This window comes from Lepeophtheirus salmonis, chromosome 14 (genome assembly GCF_016086655.4).
Source record: "Lepeophtheirus salmonis chromosome 14, UVic_Lsal_1.4, whole genome shotgun sequence".
Lineage (NCBI taxonomy): Eukaryota > Metazoa > Arthropoda > Copepoda > Siphonostomatoida > Caligidae > Lepeophtheirus > Lepeophtheirus salmonis.
This window is the reverse complement of record NC_052144.2, coordinates 19,872,440-19,888,941: the sequence shown is the minus strand read 5'-3', so window position 1 is coordinate 19,888,941 and position 16,502 is coordinate 19,872,440. Positions and strand designations below refer to the sequence as shown.

Below are 16,502 nucleotides of genomic sequence, written 5' to 3'. Positions count from 1 at the left end.
TTCCCTTCAAAAGTTTAAAGTTTGAAGACTCTACTGTAAATAATATATATTTTATTAAAGAGACACAATAATATTAAATTCCAGGCCCAATGTAAATAAGATGTTCATATTTGCTGGATATGACAATCTGAAAAAAACAAAAACATTTTATCAAAATATATGTAGATGAGCTAAAAAGTTGAAAGATACTCAAATTATTTATAAGTAGACATTAGGGTGATGCAGTTGCCCCGCCCCAACATTATCACAGGCAGTTTTTTCTTTCTTCTTTTTTGTTAATTATTTAATAAGTTGTATGTGTGTCAGCATATCTCTCTAAAAGAAGAATTATCTTGTCAATTGATTTAAAAATGCATAACAGAATAAATAAATATGAATTTAAATATAATTTTAAACGTAGAAGGTTCTCTTCTTTATAGCATTAATTCGTTTTATCTCCCCCAAATCATTTAACAGGAAGCTGAATTACCAAGGGTCTTAACTCAGATGCAACCGCCGATTCCTCGCGCATCTGACATAAAACCCATCTCAAATCAAAATAATATTGTTTTATTCCTAAATATTGAATCATAATGTTAATAGTATACAATACTTGTTTTGTATACTATTAACTTGTAGTGAGATATAAGGAGTGATAATATCAAACTCTGAGATGTTTGTATATAATTTATGGACTTTTATTACTTAAGAAGAACTACAACGCTCAAGTTTAAAGTTTTTTCTAATACTAATCGACATCTGAGTAATTCTTGCCTATATGCCCTTGCTGTATACGGAGTTGGATTTGTGATTATTGTCTTCCTTTCGTGGACTCTCACGGTTAAAACCTCATGACAGCTAGGCTAATCTCTGAACCATGTTAATTCTGTTTCTTTTATTCTTAAATACATTTGAAACATATACTATACCTCACTATTAATGTGCGTACTAACGAACGCTCCTAGAAAATGAAAGATACACCTATAAAAAATGATGTAAAACCGGCGTGTTTTTTAGCTGGCCCATTAATTTTTAATTGATATTATAAAGAGGGAATTTTCTGTTCCTTAGCAGTTGTCATTATTATTTAATTCCCGAGTAGTCAACATCCTTTCCTAAATTGATTCAATTATATTCAAACCTGTTTGAACGTTTGTATGTGCTCATAAAAGACGGAGTGTAACCCTGAGGATTTATTGCAGAGTTATAATAGGAAGTCCTTGTTGGACTTAGAGTAGAATTGGGGATTAAAATCGGAGTAATTCTAGAAAATGTCCTTGTTTACATCTTTTTCTCCTTCCTCTCTTGACGCAGCTGATTGTAGCTGATATAATGAAACGTCATGAGCATTATTCTTTCTCTCTTCACAATATTCTGTTGGGGTTATCATGTTGATTTTCAGTTTCTTTTATTTACACTGTATTTTCATGATTGATTATAAACAGTTAATGTGGGAACTATGTATATTACAGATATTGAGGGCAGAAAAAGTCTTGTCAGACAGTGTCTTCTAAATATTCTAGGTAAATGTTCAATAACATCAACTCATTTCTTTTTGCTATTATGGAATGGAATTTATATATTTTTACAATCAATTAATTCATAGATATGAATAATTGCACAAAGGAGAATGAGAAGTAATTTATTTTTCCATAGTATTTGTTATTTAGAAACATACATTCAACTTAAGTTTGTAAAAATAATGTGTAATATAGTTTTGTTTGTGCTAAACAGCACACATCGGATCGTCCTTAACTTTTTACCTCAATAACTCCAAATTTTGGTATACTTGTGCAATACAATGTAAGAGGTAAAATTGTGGACTTTTTGAAAACATAAAAATAGGATGAACTTTTTCAACAATTAAAAGGAGTAGAATATTGAGGCTTGATCAAAGACTTCTTTATTTCTCAAAAATAATTTCCTTTAGCTGCAACCTAGGCATCAAGGTGTTGCAGCACTTCTTGATAAAGACCTCGGGCATGGCAGCTCGAAGGAGGCCTTGTAGGCATCCAAATTTCGATGAGGGGTAGCACAAGCTCTCTTCTAAACTATAGCTAAAATGGAATAGTCCAGGGAGGAACAGTCTGTGAACATTTGGGAACTGTTGACCCATTATGCTGTAACCAAGTCAACAATTTCTAGCCTCTTTTAGCCTGGTTAGCCTTGTTTACTCTTGAAGTAAGTTGAATAAGTAGTTGCTAATGTCGTCTTACGTAAGATGTCTTCCCCAAATCCTTCACACATATCCTCACAGTCCAATTACTGACATTGTGAGCCTTGGCAAACTGCCTTATCGACTTGACCGGACTTCTGGTGATCGCAGTGTCCACATACTCCATGATGCCAATTTTTCTAATACTTAATGCTGCCAATGGGACCTCTCATTGCTCTGATCTGAAGCTTTCATGCTTTTAATCTTGAAAAACACTTCCGGAGCGCAATACGACCTTTATGAGCTTGGGCATGGAGCAAATCATACCAACATTACCTTTCCGACTTAATGTAGACAACTGTTGATTTTTTTATTGTTTATTAATCTAATTAGTACCTTCTTTACATAACGCAACCTAGTATTTGAAAATATTCACTCTAAAGTATTCCAGATTGATTTAAACTTAAGTCCACGATTTCACCTCACACACTGAACATTTCTACCTGAAAACCCCACATCTATTTTTCAATCAAATGATTGGTTCATGAAATATCTCCAATTCTTTATTTTTTCGATGTTAGAAAAAACTATTGTCCTTTAATTTCAACATGTATTTGAAAAGTACAAATATGTGGAAAAAAGTTTTATATCGAACTTGTTCATTTATTTCCTTGTTTTCAAACCATACTTTTGATCTTAAATTTGACATTGCGTATCCAATTATATTTCTCTAAAATTAGATTTATTTAATAGCTTTGAATATTACCTACATGATTGGCAGGACAAAAGATATTTTTAAGGTATATGTGAATTTGAATTAGATAGTGAAATACAGCCTATTAAATAACTTTTTTTTAATTTTAAATTGATAATGTTTTATATTCCATATAAATGTAAAAAAATTTCATAACTCCATCTGTCAAACTTATTTCCTATTAAACTCTAAATGGGGAGCTCTGAAATGTTGTATGGAGGACTAAAATTGTCCATAGATATAGGCATAGGCATGTGTTAATAATTCATTTGTAAAACTAAAATCATAAATATTACTTCTTCTTTTTTTTCAAGTAGGCAAATCGAGCCAAAAACTAAGAAGACAGTAGTATAGGGTATGATGGGAGCAACTCGTAGTATCTATGTTCTATAAAAGAAAATTTTTGTACAGTAGGTTTTTGTCTTAAAAAGTTTGAGAAACGCTTCTGTAACTTTTAAATAAATTCCATGACAACCTAGAATAATAAAGGGACAACAGTATTAGCACTCACAGAACTCTAGAGACCTTGGAATAAAGACACATTTTTTTCCACGTTTATTGCAACTTTAGGGAATAAGAAAAATCCGTGTTATATGAAATTTGTATTGTACTTTTTTTGTACTAAAACCCGTTAAATAGGATAAATTACTTTTCAAATACCCGTTTTTACTATTTTTCTTTGTTATTTTAGTATGATAAGGAAAATAAAGACATTTTATTCATCAAAAATTATTTTAAATAATAAATACCAGGCAAGATACTTGTAAATTAACTGTGAAATTTTATTTCAATCGGGTAAACACAGGATTTTTTATTCTGTAATTTTAATACTATAAAATTTAAATCATCGGAATATAACAAGGAGAATAATTCCAAAAACCGGGTTATGAGAAATATGCAGAGTTTGAAACCGAGTTTTGCGGGGCCATCATGTATATCTGAGTAAAATAGTTCCTAAATATATTGTACTTAATATTTTTAAGATGTTAAACTACAAGTTTCAGCAAAAGATGCGTCTTCCTCACGTGTCTTAACTACAATTTTAATCCTAAGAATTTATTTTTTTTCATTTAAGTTTAGATGTTTCATTTCACATTTTGAAAATGCATTATTTACCACGGATATGGATTTATATGTTTATTTTCAAAGAATTTCGAACGAAAAATGCATCTAAATACAAATTATGTTCTAGGAACTGTAAGTGTATACAGTATATTTAAGAAGAAGGATCTATTAGTCAAGTGGAATACAAAAACGTTGATTGGAGACGTTATGTTTGCAATATAGTAAAACATAGGACTATTAACTTATTCGTGATCGCTCCACAGCCAAGCTTCTACCCTTCTAACGACTCTTCCTTTGACAACTTTGTAACTGTAACATGTATCTTCGGAGTTAGCAAAGAGTGCTTTCTGTTTCAACACAACAGCCAAACTATCATCCTCCCAACTGTCGACAAGGAACTTGATCCATGACTCTTTAAAAGTGGTATTTCTGAGGGATTTAATCCAGTTACTTGGGTGTTTCTGTGATGGTATAGGGATATGGTATACGACACAAGATGAAGCTGTTGAATCTCTTTCACAGTCCTTGATTCATTGAAACAGCCATTTGTCCGAAACCAAGTGAGTTATTTCCCCATCTGATGAAAGCAAGTTTTTTTGGGCGACTTTGGGGGAGGGGGTCTGACATCCCCTACCGACAGTAACTTTTTGCCAGTCTTAGTTTTTTAGGATGTCCGGACATTGTACGAGTGAAAGTTATGTCCATGTACCTTATGGTTAAAAAAAAACAGTCCAGAGGCTATATTCAAGGGGGTCTGGATGCCAGGCTCAATCAGGTTGACAAAAAAAACTCAATTTTTTAGGTGACATACAGGGAGCGGGGATCAGATTGTCGCCTACTTTAAACCTTGATAACTTGAAGACGACACTATCAAATAAAAAACCGGTTACCAAATAGGAAAGCTATTCTTGTCAGCTGACCATACGTAGTTCAGTTAGCATCATGGCGTCATCATATGAGGAGATAAAGAGCTATAAGTGGAACGAGGAGCTTTCGAGGTCCACCGTAGTCATGGCATTGGTTAATAATGGAGGTGAAATCTCCAATTCAACGATTGCTTCAACCTTAGGAGTGAATTTACGGACTGTTCAGCGTATCCGTAAGAAGCAAAAGGACACCTGGGATGTTGATGCCACCATAAAGAGGACACCCAAGGAGGAGGGCGCCGACAAGAAGGTCAGGGACACCGACTTTGTCGACAAGGTGAAGAAGATGTTCGAGGATAACCCTACCAGGTCCATGAAGGCCATGGTGAGGGATCTGGGCTGCCATGAGAAAACAATAAGGGACTCAGCACCCTGCCATGTGTCCAAAATCTCCATGCAGTGGTTAACCGAGAACTGTTATACGTCGTAACCAAGGATTTGTGGCCATCTAACTCTCCCGACCTTAATCCTTTGGACTATTTTGTCTGGGGCTATGTCGAGAGACATACCAACAGACATTCCCATAGCACCAAGGCCAGCTCAATGGACTCCATCAAGCAGTTATTCGGCAACATGGGCAATGAGATGGTCAGTAGAGCCTGCGGCCGGTTCAAAGGCCGTATTGAGGCCGTTATTGATGCCAACGGTGATTATATCGAATGAATGGCTACTCTATACCTATATGCTCGTCATAGTTTTGATTTTCAATAAAAAAGTTAAACAATGTATATTTTGTGTTGTTTTTTGTAGAAAAATATTTTGGCGACAATTTAATCCCCGCTCCCTGTAAGTAATTTCCGGTGGTCAAACCTTATGTACATTATGGGGTGAAATAGTCCATGGCAGCCTCCCGATATTGAGACTTCTGTTTAATCCTGATCAAAGCCTTGGTAAGGGTGATACTTTTCTCCCTGTTTGATAGGATTAGAAGCTATCCATTGCGATGTACATAGCTATGGTAGCGTATTTCTTCATTGATGACACGATAGGCAGTAGAATGGGACACTACATCGATGTTGTAAATGATCACATTAATCGATTGGCCGAGATTCTTCCCATTTTTGTTTTTTCATTTCTTCTCAACAAAGCAAGACTTCTGACGATTTTGGCCGCTTTCGGGAAATTATTGTCAATGAGTCTTTACCAGCCTGCTCAACAAAATTTCTTTATTTTTTTGGAAGAATTGAGTAGTGCACCCGACCGCTTTAGTAAAGAATGCATTGTCTATTTTAACATTTAAATTGCACAAAATACACAACTCTTTTGTTTCTGATTTGAAGACGGGGATAAGTATTCGTAAGGAAGCATAAGGAGCAGACGTAGTATAGTGACATTCGTACCAGGCTTACTCTCTATTTTTTTTTTTTTTTAACTGGTTTGTGTAAGAAATATGTAATAAAAATATTGAATGTTTACAAGAACGAGTCTTAATCTAAAAAATTGTAATTTTTTTATTTATTAATATATATTAATCCCTTTAAAATATTGTGTACCTTGTTTTTAATATTTTAAGAGATTTAAGATGGGCTTCATGATAAGCAGTTTCATGTCGTAATTTAGCCTAAGTTCAAGTAATAGTTGTTAAACACGAAGGAAGAACAATATTTTTAGTAAAACAGGGACAACACAAATCATTGCACACATCTTAGACCATTTTAATTATTAACACTAGAACGACGGAGAGTAAAGACCCCCTTAAACGATGGTGGATATGAAAAATGATACTTAATTATTTTTTTAATATGTGCACCTGTAAAGATGTTACGTTTTGCAAATGAGGACGGAGATGGAACTTCCTTCATTATTTTTCTAATTAATTTTTTTTTCATAAAACAGAATGAACTCTCTTTATTTCCTAATTGTGCATCCCAGATTATGTTATCCTTGCCGACATACATTGACTCTCATAATAAGTCAGTTGATTTATATTTCTTAGAGGCGAAATTTATTCACTTAATTGCATCATGGCATTTTTTGAAATGATAAATACTTATACTTATTAGTTGTACATAAATTCATCATATACCAAAAATAATAATGCCATTAGACAAAATTTCTTACCAACAGGCTTGCCAAAACTTCAGAATATCAGAAAAACTTGATTGAGGTGGTTGGACATTTTATTTATCTTGTTCCAATTCGAAATCATCACCTCCTGAATTGGAGTATGATATGGACAGAAGAGGCTGTCTTATATCTTCAATGGATAATTATTGTTTGGACATCTTTCCACAATAACAGATGAAATCAGAATGGCTAGTTCAGCAAAATCTATGTTCATATTTATGTTGAGCCTGTTCATACACAATTGTAGGACAAAAAGATTATTTGAAATGATGGGATATCAAATATGATACCCACGTCTGTCTAGATCTTGTTTATTATAGCAACTAAATGATTTGCTAATTTCATTTTTGAATTTTGTATTTCGTGTTTAATAAAATGAATTAGGATAATTTAAGAACTTTTGAACAAATACAATTAAGAAGTGTCTCACAATATTTCATAGAATCCCAAATGGGCATCAAAGATGATATCCTTGTCGTTCTAGCGTTAAAACTAGTTGCACAATACTTTTAACTGATAAACCTAATGTAAAAAAGTATAAAAAGAACAATGTTTTTATATATTGATTTGATAATATTTGGAACGGTACAAGAGCTCTAAAAATGGGCAAAAATAACCCAACACATACAATTTTTCTTAAATTAAAATGCTTTGTAAAAAAAATGACTTGTAACATTGCCAAAGTAAGTTTTTTATTATCTCCAGCAGAAAAGGTTTTTTTTTTGTTTGTTTTTTTGGCAGGGGAAAAATATTAAAACAAAAACGGAACGGTTTATATTTAAATATCTATGATCAATGGTCCATCCTTTTTCAGATTTATGAACATTATACATATATTTATTTTATTCTGAAAGATTTTACTTAAAATAGGAGTTGACTTTAGGAGGATTGAACACAAGAGTTTCAATTAAGGATTTTTGGGTGAATAATGTATTTTTCGAACAATATATTTTGTCTTACATAATTTTACAAAATTTAATATACATTTATATATAGTTATTTATACGGAAATTAAATTATATTAATAATATAAAAAACGTCCCTTAGGGATGATCTTTATTCTAGAGACTCAGACACTAACATTGCGTCATTACATAATATGATACTCAACTTCTTCCTCGCGAAATATAAGTATTTCGACCAAAATTTAAGAATATTTCTCCCTTAGACTTAGATTGTCGTCTGGTCTTTATCTAAATGTTTTTACGTCCCCATGTAAGAATGAACATCAATAGCATCATCCAAAAATTATTATAGTTTGCATTTAATTTACTCACATACTATTTACAATTTTTTATATCCATCTTATATATTGATATTCATTACTTAATTTTTAGATTGTGTCAATGAATAATACTATTTGCATCATATAATAAATTATAACTAACATTAAGTCATTTTTCTTAATGATATTATTTTGAATGAATAGTGTCAAGTTATAGCTATATTTTAGTGAAAGAAAGCTTCTATGTGTATTAAATTTTCAGATAAGTTGTAATGTTAAAAAATCATAATTGAGATATCTAAAAAGTATGTTCGAAATTACCCATCGGTAATCAAAGTTTGTTTATGTCTGAAAGAGAACAGAGGAACCAGATAGTTGAAGTTGAATTTGCAGGCTCGCTTGCGCAAAACGTGATTAACATCCCTAATTATAAGAAATTCAAAATAATGAATGTGACTTTAGATAAGTTTTAGCAACAAAAGTGGGTCGTACTTTTCATTGTTTCGAAAATCAAAAACCGGTAGTGTTTTTTTTTCACGTAGATTTCAAAAATATAAATTTCAAAAGGATAGGATACCCCTAAGCTAAATCAATTTCAACAGTATTGAAATTACTGCTTATTTATATATTTTAAAGTGCACAAATAACTAGATTAGATTGATTTAATATTAAAATGTCTTCCTATTTGAACTCTTCACATCAGGGATAATACATATAAGTTTACATAATTTTAATATTTATAAACTATATAAAGAAAACCAGCAGTAGAAATTATAGGAAAAACGCATTGTATCTCATTTTCAAAGTGAAATTGATGTAGCTTAAGGTTATCCCATCTTTTTGAAAATTACGTTTTTGAAAACTACGAGAAAAAAAACTCCCGGTTTTTAATTTTCGAAAAAACGAAAAGTAAGACCCAATTAGTGGGTATCTAAAGCTCCAGGCAGATAGCTCTTTAGAGACTAAAATACTCCCTGGTTCATGAATTCATTAAAAAAAAAATCCATCGGACAGATATTATTATCATTATTTTCTACTTGAAAAAATAACCCGCAGAGTTACGCCTATAGACCATAAAATAAAATGTATAGACCTACATTTGATCTACTAAATGTCAAAATCAGTCATGGTTAGTTCTTGGATTAACATTTAAATAATATATTTCTGATAAAATTAATAAGATTGCAAATTATTGGCATGTGCAAATTTGGCATGGAGCTCCTTATTGGCTGCTAGTATAGGAATAGTAGTAATACATTCCAGAGCAATTACGTGCAGAGATATATAAAAAAAAGATTGTAGTTTAAATTTAGTACCCCGTAGTTGAACCATATCTACTATAACCATACATGCAGAACAAATTTACTCAAACGAACTAAAATATCCAGATTATGTGCAATACATCAAAATAAAAAGATAAAATATGATACTATGACAAGCCACTCCTAAAACTCTTGACTATTCTGTTAAAAACTATTCCTTGGTTGGATCCCATAGATAGAATAAACTAGATCACTTCTGATGCTGTAGACCATGTATCCGCTCCTACGTTTGGAATTTTCACACAATAAAACCACATATCTACCAGATGCTGCCAAAGTTATACTCCTCACTTCTTCCATAACAATCGGTTCATATGACGTCATCCTACTCGCAATAAGAGCTTTTGAGTTTAGCAGAGCAAAGTCAATTACTTTAGTTTCGGGTGAAGCTCCTTTTTTCCTTCGTGAAAGTCAAAACAGCCAATCGCTTACTGAAACTTTCCATCTCCACCCATCAAACCTTTTTTTATTTAATTTTACAAATATCTTTAGAATGGTTAAAGACAGGAAATCTACAAAAGCATGGACTGAGTCATTGAATATCTTACCACAGTTCTTACAAGGTCTCGAGAAAAAAATGCAATTAGCGGAAATCTGTAATGAGACTTTGAATTTTTTTCCCGTCCTTTATTCCTTTCAACAATGACTCGATTCTGCTCTTCAAGTTTTCAGGGAGACTCAATCGTCTTCTATGTAGATCACATAGTATATCCGCCTCACCTTCAAAATGCAATTTCCAAATGCCAAGGGCACGGCATAGTATAGAGACCTGAAGTCCTCTCAAGAGGAAACTTGAATCTCCCGTCATTGAATAGATCTGAGGAGTGAATATCTTTTTTTTATTCGGGGGAATTATCTCCTATTTGATTAAAGCAAAGTTTTTATGCTCATCGGCACCTAATAGCTCATGGGAATCCTATTGCAGTACTGGTCTAGGTTAAAGTTAGGGTTGAATTGTTTTATAAGAAATTGGTTTTGTACGCCAGAAAACAAAAATACGCATGATAACTTTGAGAGTGAAATTTAAAATTTAACTTGAAAATTGAAATTTAAGAGCTCTATGCGGCAATGTATACGAATGGAATTATTCCACTTGGAATCAAAAGTTGCTTACCCACCTTGATTAATATCATGGAGGTCGTGGCATGTAGAAATACGCCAATAGCCACATAATAATGTGTAATAACACTGTAGAAAAATAACATCCAACAAAAAAGGCGTTGTTTGTTTGTCTTGACCCACTTCTCTATCTCTGAGAATTTTTAATGAGAGATTTACTTGTTTTTTAACATCTTTGAGGGAAGGAGAAAAAAAAAATAAGTAGAAGTTACACAAACTAGATTATTGATCTGATGTTATTGCAATTAATTATTTAAATGCATTCTATTTACCATTTCCTAATCATATTATTTATAGATTTGGGATTCTAAAGAATATAATGAAGTATTAAATATTTAAATAATGTGCAAAAGTTGCTCAATTAGTTATATTCTATGCATATTTATGGAGGACTCTTATTATATCATAGGATATAGGAAGTCCTTCCTCAAAACAAGAAATAAGTTATAATGACAACTAAATCTGGCTCTTGTATTTTATAACATTCGTCATATTCTTACATTTTATGTGGAAATAGAATTAAATAAATAGTCATAATCTTAAAATAAATTTGACATCTCTAATGAGGACCTATGAATAGTGATGAAAATCGTGTGTATAATAGGCAAGTTAAACAAAAAGAAAATGAAAATCAACACGGTAATTCTAGGAATTTAAAGAATGTTTTAGAGGAGATCCGCTACAATTAGTTGTGACAAGGGAGGAGGGGGAGAAGGAAATAAGCAAGGACATTGGCAATAATTACTCTGATTTCGATCCATAATTCTACTCTAAGTTTAAGAAGGACCCACAATTATAACTCCACAGTACATACTCAAGGTTACTCTCTGCATTTTATTACCACACAAGAATGTTCAATCAAGTTTTGAATATAATTGAATTCATTTAGGAAGGGAAGTTCACTAATCAAGATTTAAATAATAATGATAACTGCTAAACAAAAGAAAATTCATTCTGCAGATTACTAATTCTAAAAAAAAGTACCAGCTAAAATATACACACGAGTTACATCTCTGACTATGAATCTCTCTTGGAATGTCATTTATAAGATAAAGAAGCCTTTTGATTAGTGATCTGCAATATATAAAATAACACATTATGTATTTCCTCTTGATAAACAGTTGGCAAGTATTTCTAGAGGATACTTAATTTCCTTTTAATACATAATCATTATGGCTCAAAGAAATTAGAAGGGGCAGATAACATAGTTAAGAGCTGAAGGCTTAACTTTTTTTTACATGTATCCCTCACTATATTCCTTATTGGAAGATTATAATAGATTGCCAAAAATAGTTTGAGATCACAACCCTATCAAAATTAAGTTACCAAAACCACAAATGTACTCAAAAAGCATCTTGAAATTGAATCTTTTAGGGGATGCCATGAATAATAACAAAATTAAAGAAATCATACTTGACATTTTAGATATATTGAGGAATAGAGAAATAAAGACATCTTCACATGTACTTGAACTTAGCCTTCAAGACGAGAATATATAAAACTTGAAGTAAGTCTCAGTAAAGAATGGAAATTGATAGATAATTATGCGGATGGAGATGGTTGTACTTTTAAGGAAGCAAAATATAGCGTGAGACTGTTTTGACACCAAGTAAGTCTAATAAGGAGTGACAATAGGTCTTTATCAAAGAAAACTTAATTTTTGAGCGACTTATGAAAATGGAAAGTAATAAATGGTTAGAAAGTAAGTAAATTATGTGTTTGAAGTATATGGAAAACTTATAGCTGGTCTCAAGGGAATTTCTTCTGCTGCAGTAGAACATTTTCGATATATTTACAAGTCTGGGAACAGTAGAGGGCCATACATGTGAGAAAAATATCCTTTCTGTTCATAATAATTGCATTGAACCCTCTAATAACATAATTTAAAAATTATTCTGTATTCAAAGAAATTAAAGTAGGAAATATTGAAAAGAAATTAGAAGCGTTTGCAAATGACCTAACTAATTTATACTCAAAAGACGAAAAACACATTAAAAGATCACTAAACTGAGCCCAAGATATCCTCCAAAAATTCAGATATATTTTTGGGTTAGAAGTTAATTTTCAGAAGTGAAAGCATTTGACAAACTGTTCGAACAAGTATTACTTTCAAAAGTTAGAAACTATGCAAGTTATTAAAATACTGGGATCGTTTGTTGCACTGGAAAGAATGGTTGAGCTTGAAAATCGGAAAAAGATTTGGAACCTTTTCCTTTTTAAATGTTCTCTCCATAATATTTATCTGGAATACATTAATAGTATCTAAAGTAACTCATCTGTTGAGGGTAGCAGGGTTATATGAAGGATTAGAAAAGAAAGTAAATACAGTATATGAACGTTTTATTTTTCTTTTTGACCAAGCAAGTTAATTTTTGGAGAAGAATTGTATCAAGAAATTTGAGGTCTTGGATGATATCTTTCATGGATTTTGGAAGAATCTTTTATCCCTTCGATTTTAAGAATTTTTTTTTTTTTTTAATTACGCGAAAGGAACTCAGAACAAAACAATTCGGGAATTACTGATGGCAGAAAATGATTTAACACTTCCTGAGGTTGATTGAAAGAAAGGTCAAACAACTACAAGGTTTCATTTAGGTTAAAATATCAAATTATTTCAAGCATTCTCCCTTTTGGTAGTACTCAGTAAAGGTATATCAAAGAAAGGATTTGTTTCTTTTGTATGAACAATATAGAGACATTAATTCACTTTCTATTTGAGTGTAAAACGATGAGTAATATATGGACCGCTTAACCCGGGTTTTTTTTTCCAAATTCTACTTGATTTTAAGACCAAAAGATTGATGTTGTATTTATATTACCTTGGGGTGGAAAAATTATCGTAACTAAAATTAAGTATATTTAAATTAAATTAAGAAGTACAAAACTCCTCCTGTCTACCTGCTTATTAAGTCGTACATTTAATATTATTGAAGTTTATATTGATTAGATTATGTTGAAATATAGTTCTAGTCTTGTAAAAATATATAAAGACCTTCAATAAGCTCTTGAGATGGCAATCAGGCTAGTGAATTGTGTCAAAGCGAGCACCCTCAACACTCGTCAACTTGGACTGTTGTGTCAGGATATGGAATTCGATTACAAGAGCCTACTGTTCCACACTACCGTTCGCCGGTTGTCGAAGGTCAACTTGTATGCATTTGCTTCTCGATATTACACAATTTTTAAAAGAAAGGAACAAAGGAGATCTGAAAGCTAGTGTTTCTGATGAGGCATTCCAGTGCAAGAAAAGATGGTTGAACTTATGTCTCAAGATAAGCTAGAATCTTTTTTTTCTATGCTGTGTTTGTAGCTCATTTCCGTCTTCGGTTGTCGAGTTTTTCTCTCATGTAGCTAGCCACTCTAAGAAGACTCTGACATTAGTTCCCTCAGTAACACTGCCAGCTCCTTCGTTTGTGGAGATTACTTTAACAGAAAAATAATCTTTTTTGTAAACGAATTTCCCCAACAGAAATACAATTTTTTTTATATTTTTACGTAGTAAATTAACATATGATCTCAAAATCTTACGTAAGCATAAGTTCAAAAACTTGAAACCCCCTTGTTCAAGCTCAAAGTAATGATGAGGCTTAACTGGATGATAGTACACGAAACTTCATAATAACATGTCCCCTAAGACAGTGGTTCCCAAACTTTTTGTTCTCAAGGCACACAAAACACAAATAAAAATTTCTTGTCATACTTATTTTAATTAAATCAATTATTTGGACTATTACAAGATATTGCAAATAATGTTTGTCACAAATCGTACTGTTTACTTGAACTTGCCTCAAGACAAACTATTTAAGATTCACTACCCATTAGTATTTAATATTATCTTATTTGCGTGCGGTAATGTGAATTCTAGAAATCAAATAATTGTTGTTCAAATATATTTGAATATTTGGCAGAATTACCATTAGATCAAGCACAAATGTTACCTTCTGATGTATTCACTGCCGTTGAGCAAGTACTTTCCAAAGACGGTCAATAATTTAAGGAGGGATGGATGGCAATGTATAAAAGATGAAAACTTTGAAGAAAAAAACAGACTTTTGTGAATACATCAAATATTTAATAGTTTAAACATTGGATTAATCCTTTTATAGATATTTTTTTATGTTAAAAATAATTTTAGATCTTTGAGTTTTATTTATTCTTGTACCTTATTTATCTTCATTTGTTGAGAAATAAATAATATATACTAATTTCAGGAAATTAATTGCATTCATTAAGAGTTGTTAAATTCAAATACTCCTAAAAAAAAAAGAGCTCTCCGGTCGTTTTTAACACGCACATTGCTTTAAAAAAACAAGCGGGAGAAAGAGTGCGCTCAGGATTTCTTGAGCGGATTAAAGCTCTGGTATTAAATAATATACATAAATAGTAAATCATATTGATGTTGGTTATCATATTATTTAAGACTCTCTATGAAATGAATTCTATATGTAACTACATTACACATTCAGAAATTTAAGTTTTTAACAAGGTTAATAGAAAAACAAGATTAGACCATCATTTAATCGGGCTTGCTATAATTTTCAATTTGATGTATCATACTGACTGCTGGGTGCAAAATTTGAAAAACACAGCAAATCATAGTCTATGACGTCACCATTGCTAGAACTTTCAATTTGATGGATCATTCCTACTGCTGGGCCAAAAATGCAGATTTGTACAAAATACACAACCACTCATACTCAAAATAATATCAATATTAAAAAGCGTGGTGGAAGTCAAACATCAGTTGTACACGCGTTATGGTATAACCTTGTATTTCTATCAACCTTGGGTTTTTAATTGCAATACATAAACATATAAATAATATCTCAATTGGTTTAAATTACTAAATGAGTGCTCCAATATATTACTAATCATGTTTTTTTCTATTTCTAGCACACAATGGCTTGACCAATAACGAAGAAGGGCGAAGAAAGTTTTATAACAAAAGACGTCCTGGTCTTCATGGAACGACAGCATCTGGAATCATTGATGATATGTCTTGTTGTCTGGGTAATCCTCACAAATACTCTTAGCTACATGAGCTTAAATATTTCACGTCGTATCATCATCACCAAAATCACAATTTCCCTTTGAACTATTAATCTTACTATACATCCGTATAGCGTTGGACCCTTTGTTCAACCCCCTTTCAATCTCTCATATCTTTGATAAAATAATACAATATTTATTTTTCCTTATTTTACTTCAGATTAATATTACTGCATAAGAATATAATAATAATTACTTTGATTCCACGTTTGAAGAAATATGTTATGTATAAAATGTATTATTATTATTTTTTTTTACTCAGACCTTCTAATATGCATACTTATTACAGAGTACATCAATGGGCCATCCATCTCCCCTCCTTCAACAGATATAATGGCACACACATACATACTTATCTATGTGTGATCATAAATCTAATGACTGCGAATAGCTTAAATTTCAAAGGAAATAACTATAAAAGATAAAACGTATCTTTTTCTGACTGGTCCATTAATTAAGACACAATTTAAACGTCCTTCTTCACCTTAACTATCTCCTTACACAACCCCCTTCCCCCCCCCCTACAAAAAAAAGTAAATTTAGATCAAATCGATATGAATTTTAAAATATATATAATTGTAGTGTTATATGCAAGTACACTCAAAATGAAATATATATGCCAGTATCAAACTCGTGTGTGAATTTTCTTTTATAATTAGTAATAGAGATTATTATATAGATGTTAATATATTTTTGCATAAGGAATTTGTATCTTTTTCTCAGCTGTTGATCTCTTTGCTTCTAAGGTGGCGTACCACATCCATCCTGAGTGTACACTTAATTAATTTCCATCAACTTTACCAATTCTAAGCTTCAAAGAATTAACAATTCCCCATTTCAA

At 31.7% G+C, this 16,502-nt stretch overlaps 1 protein-coding gene across 1 annotated transcript in view; it reads left to right on the top strand.

Annotated features, from left to right (window-relative positions):
• The window catches only part of LOC121129657 (uncharacterized), a 193,054-nt gene extending 176,763 nt beyond the window's left edge, over positions 1-16,291 (top strand). The window contains exon 6 of the mRNA XM_040725381.2: positions 15,506-16,291. Within this exon, the coding sequence (XP_040581315.1) occupies positions 15,506-15,645 (140 nt within the window). The 3' untranslated portion in view covers positions 15,646-16,291. The remainder of the gene's footprint in view (positions 1-15,505) is intronic.
• The last annotated feature ends 211 nt before the right edge of the window (positions 16,292-16,502 follow it).